General features: G+C 49.7%; 5 protein-coding genes across 5 annotated transcripts, besides 3 other annotated features; 3 read left to right on the forward strand and 2 right to left on the reverse strand.

The window, feature by feature from the left end:
* Window positions 1-1,281: 1,281 nt before the first annotated feature.
* Window positions 1,282-1,620, forward strand: FPSE_08548 (uncharacterized protein; the record flags this gene model as incomplete). The annotated part of the gene is made up of 2 exons (XM_009261666.1): window positions 1,282-1,432; window positions 1,502-1,620. 2 exons carry the CDS (start codon window positions 1,282-1,284, stop codon window positions 1,618-1,620), a joined length of 270 nt encoding a protein of 89 aa, XP_009259941.1.
* Window positions 1,621-2,764: 1,144 nt separating this feature from the next.
* On the reverse strand, window positions 2,765-3,266 carry FPSE_08547 (uncharacterized protein; the record flags this gene model as incomplete). The annotated part of the gene is made up of 3 exons (XM_009261665.1): window positions 2,765-2,947; window positions 3,020-3,075; window positions 3,140-3,266. The coding sequence occupies 3 exons, from the start codon at window positions 3,264-3,266 to the stop codon at window positions 2,765-2,767; spliced, it is 366 nt and encodes a 121-aa protein (XP_009259940.1).
* Window positions 3,267-4,992: 1,726 nt separating this feature from the next.
* Window positions 4,993-5,022: a microsatellite.
* Window positions 5,023-5,064: 42 nt separating this feature from the next.
* Window positions 5,065-8,827, forward strand: FPSE_08546 (uncharacterized protein; the record flags this gene model as incomplete). Its single annotated transcript, XM_009261664.1, has 3 exons — window positions 5,065-5,067; window positions 5,130-8,439; window positions 8,496-8,827. The coding sequence occupies 3 exons, from the start codon at window positions 5,065-5,067 to the stop codon at window positions 8,825-8,827; spliced, it is 3,645 nt and encodes a 1,214-aa protein (XP_009259939.1).
* Window positions 8,175-8,230: a microsatellite.
* Window positions 8,828-9,225: 398 nt separating the features above from the next.
* Window positions 9,226-10,521, reverse strand: FPSE_08545 (uncharacterized protein; the record flags this gene model as incomplete). Its single annotated transcript, XM_009261663.1, has 1 exon — window positions 9,226-10,521. One exon carries the CDS (start codon window positions 10,519-10,521, stop codon window positions 9,226-9,228), a length of 1,296 nt encoding a protein of 431 aa, XP_009259938.1.
* A 452-nt stretch (window positions 10,522-10,973) lies between these two features.
* On the forward strand, window positions 10,974-14,099 carry FPSE_08544 (uncharacterized protein; the record flags this gene model as incomplete). The annotated part of the gene is made up of 4 exons (XM_009261662.1): window positions 10,974-11,011; window positions 11,067-11,122; window positions 11,186-11,478; window positions 11,532-14,099. 4 exons carry the CDS (start codon window positions 10,974-10,976, stop codon window positions 14,097-14,099), a joined length of 2,955 nt encoding a protein of 984 aa, XP_009259937.1.
* Window positions 14,100-16,365: 2,266 nt separating this feature from the next.
* Window positions 16,366-16,388: a microsatellite.
* Between the last annotated feature and the right edge of the window lie 1,932 nt (window positions 16,389-18,320).

Genomic DNA, 18,320 nt, shown 5'->3' on the forward strand with positions numbered 1-18,320 from the left:
GATGGGAATGTGGGATGGACAAAGCGAGGCCTCAGGCTTGCTTACCTCTCAGCCAGCCAAGCCAAGACCAGCGTTGGATATTTTTATCTGGTTACTGATTCGGCTCCACGATCCCAGTGCAGTGGTACGTGTTACTGGCGTTGGTGCCTGTTGTGCCTGGGCTCTAGCCTCTAGCAGGACGGCTGCTGCGAGTGTTTCATGCATTCACTCAAAGACGGTTGCATCGTGAAAGAGATCCCTGGTCTAAGGATCAGTTTGGTCCAAGTTGACTCATGTTGTGCCTTGGCTTTCGATAACACAGCAAAGAGCGAGCGCAATGAGCGATTCATGGCCCCCATTCGTAGGCAACAACAGATATTTCTGTTTCGTCTATTTTCTATTATCAGTCTTTTCTGCTTTGTCTATGGCGTCCGTCCCTATCAGACCTGGTCTTGGTTCCCTCGCTCACACCGTGGGGCTTGGCTTTTGCCTTGCCCATCCCTGCATTGATGGATGCTCATTCGCCCTGTGTCCCTACGGCTCCGCCCTACCCGGGGCAGCGTCACCGTGGCACGGGAGCTTCACTTGATGGTCTTTTCGCCACCGAAGCCCAGCCCAACCCAGCGCGGTGCTGTCATTTCATGGCCTCGTGCACAGTCTAACAGGATGCTCTGTAATTGTAGTTGCGAAGCCAGGCCGGGATGTCTTCTTGAGAGTCTGTTCTCTTTGCCCCCTCCCCTATTGTTCTTGAGTACGATGCCCAATGATCTGGCTACGCCCCACCAAACTACACTGCACCCCGTGTAGGTTGCCAATCTATTTACGACCCAGCACGTACACCATCGCTAGCCCTCCCGCGTCGTGCCTTAGATGGCCCGTCTGCCGTGCCGGGCCTGGGGAACCAATGCGCGTGCTCGGTTCTTCGTCTGGTCTCTCCTTGACTCACTCCCCTGAAGTTGATGGAATTCCCAAAGCCCCCCATATCAGAGGCTACCTAGTGTGCACGCTGCCTTGTGCTGGGGCAGGGTAATCCTGGTTCTCTAGGCTGTCAAGTCTTGGGTTAACCCACACTTGCAATTATAGAGTACGTACTATCGTTTCGCATCACCAAGCTTCGAATACATATAGACCCCCTTCGTCGCTCGAAACCATTCTCCTTTTCATTCTCACCAAACACTCTCATACAAAGACTTGACAACTCAGACAACTCAGTTCTACTCAACCATAAACATCATCAACAACTCTTTACATCTCAACTCTTACAAACAAACAACTACCACTCACTCTCTTACAACCGCAACCATGAGCTCCCCTTATACCGTCCAGATTCACCAGAGCACCAAGGAGCCTTCAATCTCCAGCTCCTACAGCTACTCTTCTGGTTCGTACAGCTCTTCAACCAGCACAACACCTCGATCTCTTTCTCCTGGCGAGTACCGCGAGTACGGGGCTGGTAAGTCGCCTGCCACCGAGTCTCCGGGCTCCTCATCAGTTTTTGGACCCGTTCTAACTGTTGATACAGACAAGCACACTACACAAGTCGCCAAATCTGGTCGCAACTTGGTTATCAACCACAACAAAGTCTCATACGAAAAGGACTCCCCAGCACCGACATACGCAGGCGCATATACACGAACCTGATCGATTCTTCACACTTTTTTGTCTTGTTTTAATATTTCCTTTGTCCCATTGAATTGAACAGCGATATACAACGGATACGGGCTAGAATATGGACTGGCGTTTATTTTATTTTGGAGACTTTGAAGCAGAGTTATTATGCCCACCGAGGCGATGTATTATGGACAACTAGAGAGTTTGGATTTCGCGGCGATCAAGATTGATAGATATTGCGAGAAGTTGGACGGATACTGTTTTCCCTTTTTTCTTTCTTTTGCTGTCTGTTGTACTTTTATTACTCTCTGAGCGCTGGACACTTCTTGGTCCGCGCTGATTTTCTCTAAGGGTCAAATTTCCCGTCTTGACCTCTTACAAGACAAAACGGCTGGATGGTATTTGGGACGGCCCGTCGGACTGGTCCGATGATTATTATTAGGTAGTGAACCAAATTTCACATACGTGTTGGAAGAAATTTTCCAGCACGCACACACTTTCTGAACTGTTTCATCTCCACCTCCCGTCACTTAATTTACCTTGTTCCTTGATTTTTGTACACTTGAAAAATAAAATAAGGGTCCAACTGAAGTTAATGGTGTGACGGGTTGGGCTCTCTGGCACTCTGTTGTCGGGTTGGATGGGGGCTTCGGTTTGGGTTCCCTCCCGCTCGGTACCTGCAGCCCAACTAGTCGCAGGGATCGTTTAGAGCTTCCTGTCTGCAGTTTTCCTCCACAGCACAGCTTGACGAGAACCCCCACGTTGTGAGATGCCATTAAAGAGGCTTAGACTGCAACAGCTGAAGTGGAATTCCACATTGAATGGGTCATTCTCTTGCTCACTGCCCAACCGATGTGCGTTGATGAATTGTATCTTCACACCCCAAGCTCCGTGTTAGTCAACCCATGTGCGTGCGAGACTCAGTAATAGATAGCAGAACTCAATATTTAGTAATTCATAAATACAAAGACCTCATACAAGGCCCGGTAGCGCCTATTTGTTTGTTGTCCGTTGTCAACATGTACTTCTTACCAAAGCCATCAACAGTCAATTCATTTCACACATTTCGAAAAAAAGAAAACTCCACATTTAGCATCATGAGTACAGTTTCCGTACCGAGGCCCTCATGACCCTGGGCTAAGTATGTACCCTGCCCTGTCGCATGACATCATGATCAGGCGCCACCCTCACGCTTGGCATACTCGTCCTCGATGGCCTCGTCGTACTTCTTCGCAGCCTCGTCCTGAGTCACGTCGCGCGGGTCGTCGCGGAGAACGCCCTCCTTGATGAGAGACTCGGGGTCTGGGCGGTGCGAGATTTTGTCGTTTAGCTTGTCCTCGAGCATGTGCTTCTCGAGCTACGAGGTCTTGTTAGCGGGTGCGGATCTATATGTCACACATATGTTTTGGCCGAGAGGGGAAGATCTCACCTCCTTCTGGTGCGCTTGGAGGCCTGGCGCTGCGTTCGAGGCCGGAAGGATGTTCTCTGTTTGGGGGCAGGATGGTAAGCAATGTGTACATAGCAATTGAAGTGAGGGGGGGCTGCTCACTCTCAATGAGCTCAGAGCGCTCGGGGCGGTGCTTGAGATGGGCCTCCAACGAGTTTCGACGTTCGACAGGGGATATAGGAGAGTCATCGACGAGCTTGGGCTGCTGCTGCTCGGTAGTGTCGGCCATTGTAACAACGTTTGAGAGATTTATGTGTATAGCGGTTGAGTAAGAGTCCAAGTGTAAAGCGCAAGCACGGATTGATTGATTTTGATATAAGTGATTTGTTGCGACAAGGTCCGAGGTTGTAAAGAAAGAAGGTGAAGGAGAGTATGGATCAGAACGAATGCGGCGGTGTTTAGGTTTATAACTATCTTCAAACAAGTCAAGCCGAGCTAAGGTCAGGCCTCTGAAATGGGTCGTTGATGCGGCAGCACAGGACCATGTTTATCATGCGCGGGCATCGCATTGCATGTTTGGACGGGCCCAGGCTTGGTCTGGTTGGCTTGTTCCGAGAGCATGCCATGCCACCTTTGGAGAGCTGCTACCCCGCAACCGAGACGCTGACCTGCGTCAGAAGACAGGGGATTGGTCGATCATTTGTTATTGCAGTAGGAGAAGATGAACGTAGTCCGCTTGTTGTGCCTGAACAGATGTGGAGGTGATGTGGTTCCGTTGACGATAGTTCGAACATGATGAAGTTGAAGATGGGCTTGGAGCTTGTTTGGCGGGGACGGGATGCAAGCCAAGACTCCGACTGTTCAGATCCCAGAGATGTTTGGGATAGGTACGGAGCATTTCCAATGTGGGCCACTTTATCTGGTTCCTGGTGATCAATTGCATTGCATAGTACTATTAGATTGCACCGTTGTTTGCATGAGTTTGGCTGTTTCCAAACCATGATCCTTCTCATGCTTTAGGACATGCCTCCATCGGTCCGAGCTTTCTTCAGAGAGTCGCAACTATATACATCAAACGTTGAGGAACGTGTTTCCGAATATAGGGGTGAGCAAGGTCTAGTAGCCAACGTTGAAGTTTAAACAGCACCGTTCTTCTGCAATACAAGCGACGTTAGTTTACCGACATTACCGCTGATGGAACAACCATTGTCGACAAATTCACTTCAGGCTCTATCAAAGACCAATCTCGCCCAATGCTATCTCAACATCCCTGCAGAAACCGACTCTAACAAGCAGAAACTGATCACCGTTGCCATTAACAGCAATGGTTAGAACTTGAACAGATTGAGTCAAGTTATTGTTGGATCCATGTTCAAGGTAACAACAGCAAGTTGAGACGGTTTTTATTCCTGGAATAAGTCAACTATCCCACGCACAATGACGACACATCATAGGCTTGGACGAGTCAAAAACCAAGGCGCCATTCTTCAACACAGGGATATGTTAGTACCTTCTACAGTACCTAAATCAGAATGGGTTAGAAATACAATTTGGGAATGCCACCAACAAAGAATCAGGACTACAAAGGAACCATCTTCTTCTTAATTGCGTTGCCTAGAGCAAACTTTTTAAAGACGCGCGTTTTGACAAGAATACAGTAGGTAGCCATATTTGCAATTGTTCCCCCGCCACGTTATTGCGTAAGGCTGTCAGTAATCCAGGGGGGCTGTGCTGGGCGGAAAATTGTCGGCGTTTCGTCACTCCCAGTCTCACTCCCGTCAGGCACCACTAGAACATTACTGAACAGGACCGACCGACCTCAATTCCAGCCACACCACACCAATCCAAACTAAAGCTTCCAGAGTTTCCCTTTGGATTAAACATCGCATTTTTTTCTCTCTTTCCTCCGTGCCGTGATATCGGAGCACTGCAATCCCTTCATTCGTTTCCACGGGTTAGAGCTTGATCTTGCTTGACCACTAGATGCTCGTTTAAATAAACATCACGTATAACAGCTATCTACCTACCTATCTATCTATCCACCTTTCCTCTCCCCTCCTCCCCCTCTTCTACACCAGTCGCACACCATGGTACTGTATAAACTGTCCCGTGTTGGTGCATACTTTGCTGACAACTCTTGTCCAACTTGTAGGGAATATCAAGACGCCCGAAGAACAAGGGCGCCGGTGCAGCCGCCGATGGCGCAAGCGGAGGCGCGAAGCCCAAGAAGGCCACCTTTGAGACAACCAAGAAGAAGGAGATTGGTGTTTCCGATCTGACTCTCCTCAGCAAAGTATCCAACGAAGCCATCAACGAGAATTTGAAGAAGCGTTTCGAGGGGCGCGAGATTTATACCTACATCGGCCATGTGTTGGTCTCTGTTAACCCCTTCCGAGACTTGGGCATCTACACCGACGATGTCCTTCAGAGCTATATGGGCAAGAATCGACTAGAGATGCCTCCCCACGTCTTCGCCATTGCTGAGGCCTCATACTACAACATGAAGGCATACAGCGACAACCAGTGTGTCATTATTTCAGGAGAGTCCGGTGCCGGCAAGACAGAGGCGGCGAAGCGCATTATGCAGTACATTGCTAGTGTGTCTGGTGGAGAATCGGGAGATATCAAGCAGATCAAGGACATGGTGCTGGCAACCAACCCCCTACTCGAATCCTTCGGAAACGCAAAAACGCTACGAAACAACAACTCGTCACGATTCGGAAAGTACTTGCAGATTTACTTCAACACACAGGGTGAGCCTGTGGGTGCCGACATCACAAACTACCTCCTCGAAAAGTCACGAGTGGTGGGCCAGATCACAAACGAGCGAAACTTCCATATCTTCTACCAATTCGCCAAGGGTGCATCGCAACAATACCGAGAGACATTTGGTGTTCAAAAGCCCGAGACCTACGTCTACACCAGCCGGTCAAAATGCTTGGACGTCGACGGCATCGATGATCTTGCCGAGTTCGAAGATACGCTCAATGCAATGAAGGTTATTGGCCTTTCTCAGCCTGAGCAAGATCAGATCTTCCGCATGTTGTCAGCTATCCTATGGATTGGAAACATTCAGTTCCAAGAAGACCAGGGTGGTTATGCTGAAGTCACAGATAGGTCTGTGGTTGATTTCGCCGCTTATCTGATGGAGGTTACTCCCGATCAGCTTATCAAGGGCATCACAATCCGAATCTTGACACCTCGAAACGGTGAAGTTATCGAATCCCCCGCCAACCCCGCCCAAGCGCAGGCTACTCGGGATGCTCTTGCAATGGCCATCTACAGCAACCTTTTCGACTGGATCGTCGAACGCATCAACAAGTCTCTCAAGGCTCGGCAACCAACCACCAACACCATTGGTATTCTAGATATTTACGGATTTGAGATCTTCGAGAAGAACAGTTTTGAACAGCTGTGCATTAATTATGTCAACGAGAAGTTGCAGCAAATCTTCATCCAGCTCACCCTCAAGGCCGAGCAGGAGGAGTACGCTAGGGAGCAGATCCAATGGACACCTATCAAGTATTTTGATAACAAGGTTGTTTGCGATCTTATTGAGCAGATTCGACCTGTCGGTATCTTCTCCGCCATGAAGGACGCCACCAAGACTGCGCACGCTGATCCTGCTGCGTGCGATCGTACTTTCATGCAGAGTATCAACGGCATGTCCCACGCTCATCTCACCCCACGACAAGGAAACTTTATTATCAAGCATTACGCTGGTGATGTCACATATACTGTTGAAGGTATTACAGATAAGAACAAGGATCAACTTCTGAAGGGTCTGCTGGCTCTCTTCCAACACAGTGGAAACGACTTCGTTCACACTCTGTTCCCTCGCCCTGTCGACACAGATAACCGAAAGCAGCCTCCCTCTGCAGGTGACCGCATCCGAGCCTCCGCTAATGCTCTTGTTGATACTCTGATGAAGTGCCAGCCTTCTTACATCCGTACCATCAAGCCAAACGAGAACAAGTCGCCAACAGAATACAACGGCCCCAATGTTCTCCATCAAATCAAGTATCTTGGTCTTCAAGAAAACGTTCGCATCAGAAGAGCCGGTTTCGCATACCGTCAGGACTTCGACAAGTTTGTTGACCGATTCTTCCTTCTGTCACCCGCTACTTCCTATGCTGGTGAATTTACCTGGGAGGGCACTACAGAGGCTGCCGTGAAGCAAATTCTTAAGGATACTAGCATTCCCAAAGAAGAATGGCAGATGGGTGTCACAAAGGCGTTTATCAAGGCCCCCGAGACGTTGTTCGCTCTGGAGCACATGCGAGATAGGTACTGGCACAACATGGCTACTCGGATCCAGCGAATGTGGAGGGCTTACCTTGCCTACCGAGCCGAATCTGCTACACGAATCCAGCGATTATGGCGCAAGAAGCGAACTGGAGCTGAATTTCTCCAGCTTCGTGACCAAGGCCACCAGGTCCTTGGAGGTCGCAAGGAAAGGCGTCGTATGAGTCTGCTGGGCTCTCGACGTTTCCTAGGTGATTATATGGGAGTCAACGCTAGCACTGGCCCTGGTGCCCAGATCCGCAACGCCGCAGGCATTGGCTCCAACGAAAAGGTAGTATTCTCATGCCGTGGTGAGATTTTGGAGGCAAAGTTCGGACGTTCCAGCAAGGCCAGCCCTCGCATCATTGTTATATCTAACAGCAAATTCTACATCATTGCTCAGATGCTTGTCAACGGCCAGCCGCAAATCACCGTGGAGAAGTCAGTTCCTCTGGGAGCCATAAAATTTATTGGTGTCTCCTCGGCTCGCGATGACTGGTTCTCTCTGGGTATAGGATCACCGCAAGAGGCTGACCCCCTGATGAACTGCATTTTCAAGACCGAAATGTTTACTCAGATGCAGCGAGTGATGCCAGGCGGCTTCAACCTCAAGATCGCCGAGACGATCGAGTACGCCAAGAAGCCTGGCAAGCTGCAACAAGTCAAGGTGCTGAAGGATTCACAAGTCCCAGCTGATTACTACAAGAGTGGTGCAGTGCACTGTCAACCTGGCGAGTCACCAAGCTCGGCCTCGAAGCCCACGCCCAAGGGCAAGCCTGTGCCTCCTCGTCCTATCACTCGCGGTAAGCTGATCAAGCCCGGAGGACCCAATGGCAGACCATCTCGCATTCAAGGCAACCGAGCCGCCAAGCCTCGTCCAGGAGGAGGTGCGCGGGCCGTTCCTCAGCCACCGGCTGCTGTCTCTGCCGCTGCTTCCATTCCTGCTGCTGTTCCAGCTCCAGCTGCTGCCACACACAACGCTCTCCCAAGCCATGCTAAAGCGGCCAGCGCTGCTGGACGAGCACCGCCTCCACCTCCCCCTCCTGCTACCCCAGCACGGCCACCAAGCCCACCTAGGGTGATGGCCAAGGTTCTGTACGACTTTGCTGGCCAACGAGAGAATGAACTCTCAATCGCCGCGGGTGAGATAGTCGAGATTGTGCAGAAGGAGAGCAATGGTAAGTACAGTCCATCACAGTCCAGATAGTATAGTTAAGCTGACGAGTTTCTATAGGATGGTGGTTGGCCAAGAACCCCCAGACCGCACAGCAGGCGTGGGTTCCTGCAGCATATGTTGAGGAACAAGCCCCCCCAGCTCCCCGAGCCCCCCCAGCTCCTCCACGCTCCAAGCCGACACCTCCTGCACCTCCGGCCAAGCGTCCTGCTGCCGGCCGTAAGCCGGCTGAGCTCCAGCAGCGTGATTCTGGCATGAGCCTCAACACGCCCAACGGATCCGATAGCCGCAGCAGCACCCCTACACCTAGCCTGGGTGGTAGTTTGGCTGACGCTCTCCTAGCCAGGAAGAACGCCATGCAAAAGGAGAAGGAAGACGACGATGACTGGTAGTCGACATAACGAGTTTATGCTTCATGATGTTACTAAGAAGTCAGAAAACAAGAATCTTGATGGTAGCAGACAGGCAAATCGGCTGCACCTGCACGCACGATACACATATACACACAGCGTGCTAGAGCGAGGCGGAAGAGGAGGAGACATGACATGGTGCTTTTTTTCTATTGTATACAAACAAGACTGAACTGGGCAACCGAGGTGTAGAAGCCACAAGGAATTATGGCCGAGTTTGGTTTTTATTCTTCATGCTTTGGGGCAAGCGTATGCAAAAGCGTGGTTCTGAATGACTCCAGGCCGGGGACATTCATATTCATAGCCAGGACATTACAGATTATTAGAAGGAATAAAGGCTTTTTTGATTCAAAAAAATTGTGCGCTATTGTTGTGTCATCTCAATCGTCTAAGCCATCCTTTTTCAGTACCTTTCTTCTTCGTATCAGCTCTGCCAGTGGCACATCATCATCATCATTAACTCCTTCAGGTTCCGACGCTTCCTCGTCAACGCCGTAATCTCGAAGTCGATCACCATCTGAATTGACCCATCCAAGGCCTTGGTCGAGCTCGCGATCGTACTCTTCATCGTCATACATGTCGAAATCGTCCACCTCTTCCAGCTCCGCCATAAGGTGCCTCTTGCGCTTCTCATCATCGGCCTGACGCTTGAGAAACCCGGCTTTGTACTCGCTGGAGCTCATATTTGCTTGGCGCAACTCCTCAGCATAGTCGCGGTTTCCAGCTGGCCAGCCTCGCGCGGCTCGACGAAGTTTGTCTGGGTCCGGTGGTGGCCAGAGACCTTCGATGCGGTTGAAGCCGTTCTCTTCCCATATCCAGCCTTGACCATTGCCGTCCTTAGCGATTGTGGGGTTTCCAGCAAAAGGGAAGAACCACAAAAGAACGTTGTGAGTGCCCATTGCTTGTGCCATGTTGGAAAAGAAGCCAATGTCGTATGGAAACTCGAGTCTCTCGAAACGGACCTTTTCGCCGTCAGGCCCCATGATATCCCACCACTCCTTGGGACCTTTGTCCATCAAAGCCTCATGGCGCTCTTGTTCCCATCCTTCGATCATGGTCTGGTTGAAAACCCATGACCTGACAGTGTTGATAAGCATGATGCCCAGCGCAACAGTGGTAACAAAGTTGACGATGGAAATAAGAGACAAACAGACCAGCCCGTAGAAACTAGGGCCCAAGTATGCGGGCAGACGACGGTGTTCCCAGATCTTGGAGAAGCGCTGCCACAAGAAATAACCTAACATCCACAGAGACATGTTTGTATAGATCAGGAAGCGCAAGAAATGAGGAAACGTGGTCATGGACACGCAATTCCTCGTCCAGGGACAGTGATGATCCATCCTAGGTACACATCTTGCACAGTGACGACAATGATGCGCCCTAGCAGGCTTGGGGGCCGCGCATTTGTTGCACCATCGTTGGCCTTCAGCCTCAATAACACGGTCTTTAAAGATATAACGGCCCGGATCGGTGGCAACGGTGCGGTAGTACGTTATCCAAAGGATAAGGAGGAGACTGTTGAAAATGATGGTTTCGCGACGTGTCGGAGGACCGGGTTCGAGGGTGGTCGAGTAATTGAATAGAAACTGGGAGGCATAGCCAAGAAATATGATGAGAGCACATACAGAAGGCACGGCGAGGCCCTTGATGAAGGGCACGTCGTTGAGGCCGGCCATGGTATATAATGAGGCGTTCAAGAAGTTACATCACATGAAAGCTAAATTTAACAGCTTCATCGTTATCGAGATAGGGAGGGGACCCCTAGGATATAGTGGACCGTTTTGTCTTGGGGGCGCCGTGAGTAGCACGGCTAGCGAATAAACGTTAGCTTAGGTAATTTCCAGGGGTGGCAGGAAAGAGTCGTCAGCCTGTTCCCTGATATCAATCAAAATCGACCAGGGGGGTTTTCAATTCAGCTTTAAGCTTCTTTGTCTTCATCATGACTTTGGCAAGGACAGCGATGCCATGAACTGTTTATTGATGGGTATATCGACTTGAAAGCTTGTTCTCAACTTGGTTTCGACAAGGCTTTATATGATTGCAACGACATGAGTAATCTGAAGGCGTACTTGAGCTTTCATATCTATTGTTTGGGTCTATCTTGGCTTTGAAAGCCACTACCATCATCATGGCTGGTGATACCGTGGTCCAATTATTTGCGCTGTGGTATACTTGACATCTTTGATTCGTCAGATAATGCTAATACTAATCCGATTGGTAGTGCTATATCTTCATTCTTTTACATATCTCAAACCTTCGAACGTCATTCTCTAACTGGTTAGTCTCAACTTTCTGTCTCTCGACTACCTGTGTGACCTGAAACTAAACGAGACCACTTAGAGAGCCCAAGACTTTCATCATTTCTTTTATTTCTTCTCTCTGGCTTAATTTGCTACGGAGTCAGTTATATCACCAAGTGGCTTCCTGGCGCAGATGGACGTTTCACATCGCATCGTCGTCAAGGCTCGTTGCTTGACGGTGTACCCGACGGTGCTGCCAAGAACGAAAACACTCATCTACCAGGACGGCCACGAAGGCTTTCACTCCCCATACTTATACTGTGCATTGTTCTAAGGCTCGAAATCTTTCACCGTGTAAACTATCAGCAGCAATGTGCAACTCCCGGCCTTGAAGTGAGTCCAATCTGTGCTGATACGCAAACCTGTGAAACCTAACAACTGTTCAGTCGTTCCTCTGTGTCCTTTTCTTCGCATATGAAATCTTCACTTCTCGGAAGAAATGGGGATTTCCACCTCCGGAAGATCCAGATGATCCTTGGCGCTCATGCTTCGACGACTTGATCGACTGGTTCAGTGGCCCCAGAGTTACACTTACTATGGCAGTTTTCAGCATCTTGGTTTTCTCTACAGGCACCTACCATGCTATCGGTCGGATCACGCGCTCTACATATTATTGTTTCGAACTGGTTGAGAGTAGGCGCATGACCCTTGCTTTGCAGTGTATGGGACTCATGCTCGATGTCATCATCGTGATCCTCCTCTGGCGCTTGCTGGCTTGGTCCCGAACAGCTAAGCTTCGTTTGCGGACTCTGGGGACAGTCCTGACACTCTCGTCACTATCGATGAGTCTTGTGTGGGTCGGAAGCCGAATCTTCAGGGGCTCATCCGTGCTACATGCTGGATTTGGCTTCTTGTATGGGTTTGATATCATTGTCGACAGTGTCGCGTTCGCGGCGCTCATGATATCGGCCACTTTCTGGGTATGCGAAACTTCGCCGCTCACACCAGCCAGTATTATCACGTTTCTTGTGGGAACAGCGAAGGCCTGCCATGACATATTCCAATACGGAGACTACCTTCATCCCAGGCGACTCCCCGAGATCATGCCTCTCTACATGATTGCTTTTGGAATGATCGCCTTCACTTACAGTCACGGTATTCGCTCTGTTCTGTTCATTCGACGCTTCTTTCTTCTGGCTCTTCTAGTTGGCCTCGCCATGGGGACTACCGTGTTCATTGCCAAATCAAAACCACAGACCTTTGTGCGCCACCCTATCAATGACTTCATCTACAGGGCCAACATGAGACAGGGCCGCTGGATGCAGGAGGCAACAATAAGTAACAGTTTCCCCGTCGCTCACAAGATCTACAAGGAGCGTCACGATGGTCGCGATCCCCCTCCGGCCTTCGCGGACTGGTATGAACTTGCTAAACACACTGTTGTGATTGACCGGTTTGATCAGATTGATCGAGACTTGGCGCCGTTCAAAGCCATTTCGCCACGAAAGCTGCGACAGCGCACCTCTTTGGTATCTCAAATGCCCGGTGTTCATGTTATTGGTATAAAGAATGGCAACGCATCAAGACTCCCTGAAGTCAGTGGGCATGATGCAGAGTTGCTAGATAGCCTAGTGGCTACCATAAACAAGTTTTCAAAATTCTTGCCTGACATGCTCTTCCCCATCAACCTGAGTCCTTCTCCACGAGTTCTCCCATCGTGGGAAACTGCCAATGGGCAGAGCAGGGCGGATTTGACCCCGATAGTCAATCTCATCTCAAAAAGGTCGGTTGAGGAAGGCTCCCTTGACGGCGCAGGTGCGAAACCTGCGGAGACCCCCGTTTCCAAGCCCTTGCCCGCATTGCCTAAATCTCCTCAAACGGATCATCAATCCACAATATCTCCAGCCAACTATCGCCAGATGCAAGTTGAAGGATGTCCTCCAGGCTCAAGGACCCGAACCAGCCCTCACTGGAACATCGGCGAGTTTTGCGCTGACTGTGTACGGCGACATTCGAAGGCGCAGGTAATGGTCAATTGGGAGAGGTCCCTAGAGTACTGCTTCCAGCCTGACCTCAAGTACCTTCATGGGATGTCTCTCTCAAGTCCTCATGCAGAGCCCTTCAGGGACTTACTACCCCTCTTTGGACCATACAAGTCAGAACCCTTCATGGATATCTTGATCCCTCTGCCGCAGCCTGAGGACGATAAGGCCGATATCAGCTGGAACTTTGATCGCCGGTACGACTCCATGTTCTGGCGAGGTCAAACTGGCGATGGATACATTCCAAATCAAGCTTTGCGAGGTAACCATAAGTTTCGACTCCTCCACATGATGGGTAACAGAAACCCGGAAGACAAGGTCTCGATGATTCTCCCATCAGCCAAAGACCCATCTGTATATCAGCACGAGAAAGTCCCTATTGCAGAAGCAAATCTCGTTGCGCCTACAAGCATCGGCATGAATGACTACACAGGCTGCAAAGGCCTCAATTGTGAAATTCTCCTGCAAGCATATCCCATTGTCGAGGAATCTAAGGACCAGGAGCCTCTTGAATACCGGTATATCCTTCTCTTGGATCAGGATAATGGGCCCTCACCAGACCTCCTCCGCGTGCTCCGCTCAAAGAGTGTACCTCTCATCTCTACCCTCTTCCGGACGTGGTATAGCGATCGCCTGATCCCGTGGCTACACTTCGTGCCCATTGACACGCGTTATCAGGGTCTGCACACCACATTAACGTACTTTACCGGCACGCACAATAAAGCGCACATCAACGGGCGTGACACCGACATGAAGGCGCAGGCAAAGGACGCAGCATGGATCGCTCAGCAAGGTGCCAAGTGGGCGAAGGAAGCACTGGGCGAAAAGGACAGGGAAGTATATCTCTTCAGGTTGATGCTTGAATGGGCGAGATTGGTTGATGACAAGCGTGATGACATCGGGACAGTCAAAAACGACAAGGGCGAATTTCAAAGCTTGCCTTGGACAAAAGACCAAAGCTGGCAATTGTAATTATTCAATTTTATAAGAGTTTGTATTTATTGTTATTTGTTTCTATCATCTTCGGCTGTCTTGTTTTGTACCGTTGGTCGATGACCTGGATTGATATAGGCACAAGCTGGGATCTGTGCGTTTTGGGCACACGACTGACTATTCATATTCATTGATTACCTTTTCTGATATCAAATAAACCACAATTTACTGGATCTGGCAAAAAATCAAACAAACTCGATGAAGGAAAAGCAGTGAAGATCACATGAGCGGCATATTGTAAAGAGGCCGATATGTATATCGTGTCCGTCTCCATACCAGATCACACAGCTATACAGTAGGTTCCGGCTTGAGTGCCTGGCTCGATTGCAGTCAAAGCCCTCACACATCTCTGCATGTGCTCGGATCGGTTGACTGAGATACAAGTGCTGTGATCTATCACAACAAATACACCGCAATGATCCTAACATGGACACTCCACAAAACGGCACCGGGACGGTCGACTCGGTCCGTGATAGCCCGACAAGCAAAAAACTGACCCAATCCCGTACGAGTCTTGGCCCCAGTCCGGCAAGTGTCTCTTGAGTATCGGGAACCGACGACGGATATGAGTCCGGAATGAAGAACCAGCACACCGATTCAAGGTGAAAGAGGTCAGCTATGGGCGTGTATTTGTATTTCTTAGGTAACATGCACTCTTTCGGGTCAATTGAGCAGATATTGAAGTTTGTGAGGCCTGGTAGTCAGTCTCGTTATTCCGTTGTCGGCTGAAGACGCCTTGTGTCGGTGAAAAGCCCAACTCCATCGGTGGAGATTGGAACACCGATTGGCCGACGTTGATACGTACTGAACTGAGAGTTACGTCGGCTCGATTGTTTAATGAGATGTGCATATCGTTGAGCTTGGACTAGCAAAGAGAACCGAAGAGTGGATCAGATCTGGTGATGTCTCACGAGAGGATCTCGGTGAAGACCCGGCACCAGACTTGAATGGGGCAAGGCAAAGTTTGGTGTGTACCATTGACACCCTCCTCCACCTAAAAGTTTTATGTGGCATTGCATTGCAGAAATGCTGAAGCACCGAGGATTCAACGGCATGAAAGTGGCTTCGTGTACGGGGTTTGTGGTATAATACCTACAAACAATTAAAAATGACATGCTGCAATCAGTAGCCAATCGCGACATACGCGATAATCTGGACACAGTATCTTGTAGCTCGCGATGTTGTATGCATATCCTATGGTGAGGAAAACAAGAGAGCCACAGATATTCAGTCCTTGATTGTTGGTGTCTGACTTAACCTCGGTGAATCTGTTCTGACCTGCCTGCCACCAGATCGCTCACACGGAAGAAAGAAAGACGACGAAAAGACAAACAGAGTGGAGAGCCGAACACCGACTTGAATCAGTGAGAACCCCTGAGCATAACGATGGGTCTCTTGGCATGTAGGTCCCTAGCTGCCCATGCTTTTTTCCCTCTGCAAAATCTGGGGTGAGGAGGGCGAGGTGAGCTGATTGATGAAGGGCATGCCTTGTGAAGCCAAAGGCTGTATGGGCGGAATTCAACCACTCTTGGTCTGGTGTAACCAGGCATAACATCAGAGAAAACAGGGCGATCTAGAACATAACGTCTTTTCTGCTTTGGATTTAGCATACGCGACAGCTCTGTTGTGCATTATCCACGGACGTTGTTAATGGAAACAGCGTAGTCGTTGATTAACCATCATGAATAATACGGTACGTACCCAATCGAGTGTGCAATTTTCTTTCTTCCTCTTCCCGAGGTCAGAGCCGAACGAATTTGTGGCCACGGGGCCGTATGTCCTTCTCACCGAGCCGTGGTGGAGTTTGATGGCATGGCGGGGAATGTATTAACAATACCTGTTATGGTTCGACTTGGTGTGATTTTTTAATTCTTCTCACGATGTCAAGCGCTGTTCAGGCGCGCCTATGGCACGGCATAAGAAGCACCTTGTCAATCTTGGGCGTATGGGATGGGTGAAGAGACCCCAACTGAATGCCGTAGTAGGGCGGTGGTGGTAGCTACGTCGAGCTGGTCTCTGGTGTAAGTGCTCTAACATGGCCACCAGTTTTTGATGCCACTCAAAATCGTTGTCTCATCAAATCCCCATCGCTGAGCGCTCGCCAGATGGGCTATGCCGGCCACTCTTGAATTATCCTGCAACGTTCTACCTGAGTGAGAAAAGAAGACTTGGTGAATCTTCTATGTTATTGACCAGGTACAGCTGGCCAGACTGGCCTTGTTGAGACCAATCAATGTGGTGTATGACAACAACAACAACAACAACAACCGGGACCCCATCCCACCCAAGAGGGTAATCCCACGCTGAGCTTGTGACATTCGAGTTGTACACTCTGCGCTCGGTGTTGCACTTCCGGTCAAACATCAAAGTAGCAACATATCAGACGCAGGCCCTTGCACAAATCTTTTCGTTGGGTGCTATGGACCGTGAACATGCCATGCGGCGAACAAGGTTTAGACATCCATCAGCCCGTAGCCCTGGCTGTACGTACATACACAAGCGGTACAACTTTGGGCTAAGCGGAAAGTGGTTGAGACACATTGATGGGAGTAGGTGAGTGTGTACGATTTTTACACATATATTCCGGTACGAGCCTGTAGACCAGCCATTCCAGCAAATACCATTGCTCTGGTTTCCTTTTTCTTTCCTTTTTGTAATTTATGGACTCGGAAGTGCAGCTGAGAGGCGTAGACTAGTATGCAACAACTTATCAAATAAATGTAGTCGCAGCCGGATCGAGATGAAATGGAAGGTTTGACGATCGGAAAGGTGATCTTTGATCACTGGGTTAAACAGCGCCGAAATCCGATTCCCTATTGAGATGCCCTATTGTTGTCGTCTTGATCTGTTGCTTGACCTTGGTACTAATGGGTGATATGCAGTTGAAATTGGCATATCTGGACGCAATGAGACGAGGAAAGATGGATCAATTCAGAAAGGGAATACAGTCGCTTGTAACAAGGTTAAAAGCTTGGAGTGGACCTAGAGGTAGAGACGAGGATAAAGCTGCGTGTGAGATTGTACTTCTTCCTTCTAAAAAAGAAAGCAATGCCGAGGAAAGTCCTTGCCTGTTCATTGTTGTCTAAAAATTAGAACGGCAGGACGCAGGAGCAAGAGCCAACGCCTGCCGCCGGAGCCGCGCATCATTAACCGGGCATCTAACGTTCCATTTGGTGTCACCTTGACCTTGACCCGACTAGCGGGATGCAGATTTGATTAACTGGACCATTCAAGACCCTGATAATTGGTTACAAACTTGAACTTTTCTTCTGCTATAATACGCGGGCGGTAATGCCAGAACAAGGTGCTGGCTGTAGGTAGTTTTGGGGGCATCCGAACCAACGGGAGTGTGTGGAAAAGGTACGGTCCACTCTGACCAGGTCTTGCAATTGACTCTAGCCTATTCTGTCTCACCTGTCTTGTTCCATGAACTTCATCCCACGACAGCTCCTCTATCATTTCAAGAATGTGGTTGGACACTTCAAAACTTCTGATCAAGACAACCGTCTTGTCTGAGACTCGTGTTCGAGAGCCCTCAACAACTTTGCAGAACTTCCTCTTGCTAAGTTGGGCTCCACGGAGTAGATCTCAACAACTTGGTGTTGTCTATGTTCGATATCGCCGATTGTTGTCAACCCAGACTGACCTTGATCCCAGCTCAAGAAACCCAATGACTACTGCATCACACAGTAATCTCGTGCCATTTTACCCCATTCCAGGTCTCTCGAATGTGTTCCCGGGCCGGTCCCTGATACTGTGCTCAGGTACCACTTCTAGGCAATCCCACAGAAAGCTACTTGCATGCACAGCAGTATGGTCACTAAACTTAGCACCCAACCTACTAACCGGGGAAATCCACTTCCCCTCTGGCGGACATCTTCGCCAACAGTGTTCCTCTCCGCCGTGCAGGACCTGAGGAGCCCCCAGGCTGGATTGCTCCCGCCCACGCCCCCCTCCCATTTCCACGCTATGAGACTCCCCGAACGACGCTCTGGTTGGCTGCAAACTTACGATGTCTTTTGGCCACGCCCTTCTTTTCCGGTTCTTCTGTCTCTCCACGCCACTCCATTCACCTCAGGTTGGTCTTGGTGAAGACGGAACACCCTCGGTCCCTTTCCATAGCATAAACTTGAGCTTTCTTTTCTTGCTCTTGTTATTTTTCTCGACCAATTCCTTTTCTCTTATTAACGAAACCCTGAT

This window comes from Fusarium pseudograminearum, chromosome 1 (assembly GCF_000303195.2).
Source record: "Fusarium pseudograminearum CS3096 chromosome 1, whole genome shotgun sequence".
In the NCBI taxonomy this organism is placed as follows: domain Eukaryota; kingdom Fungi; phylum Ascomycota; class Sordariomycetes; order Hypocreales; family Nectriaceae; genus Fusarium; species Fusarium pseudograminearum.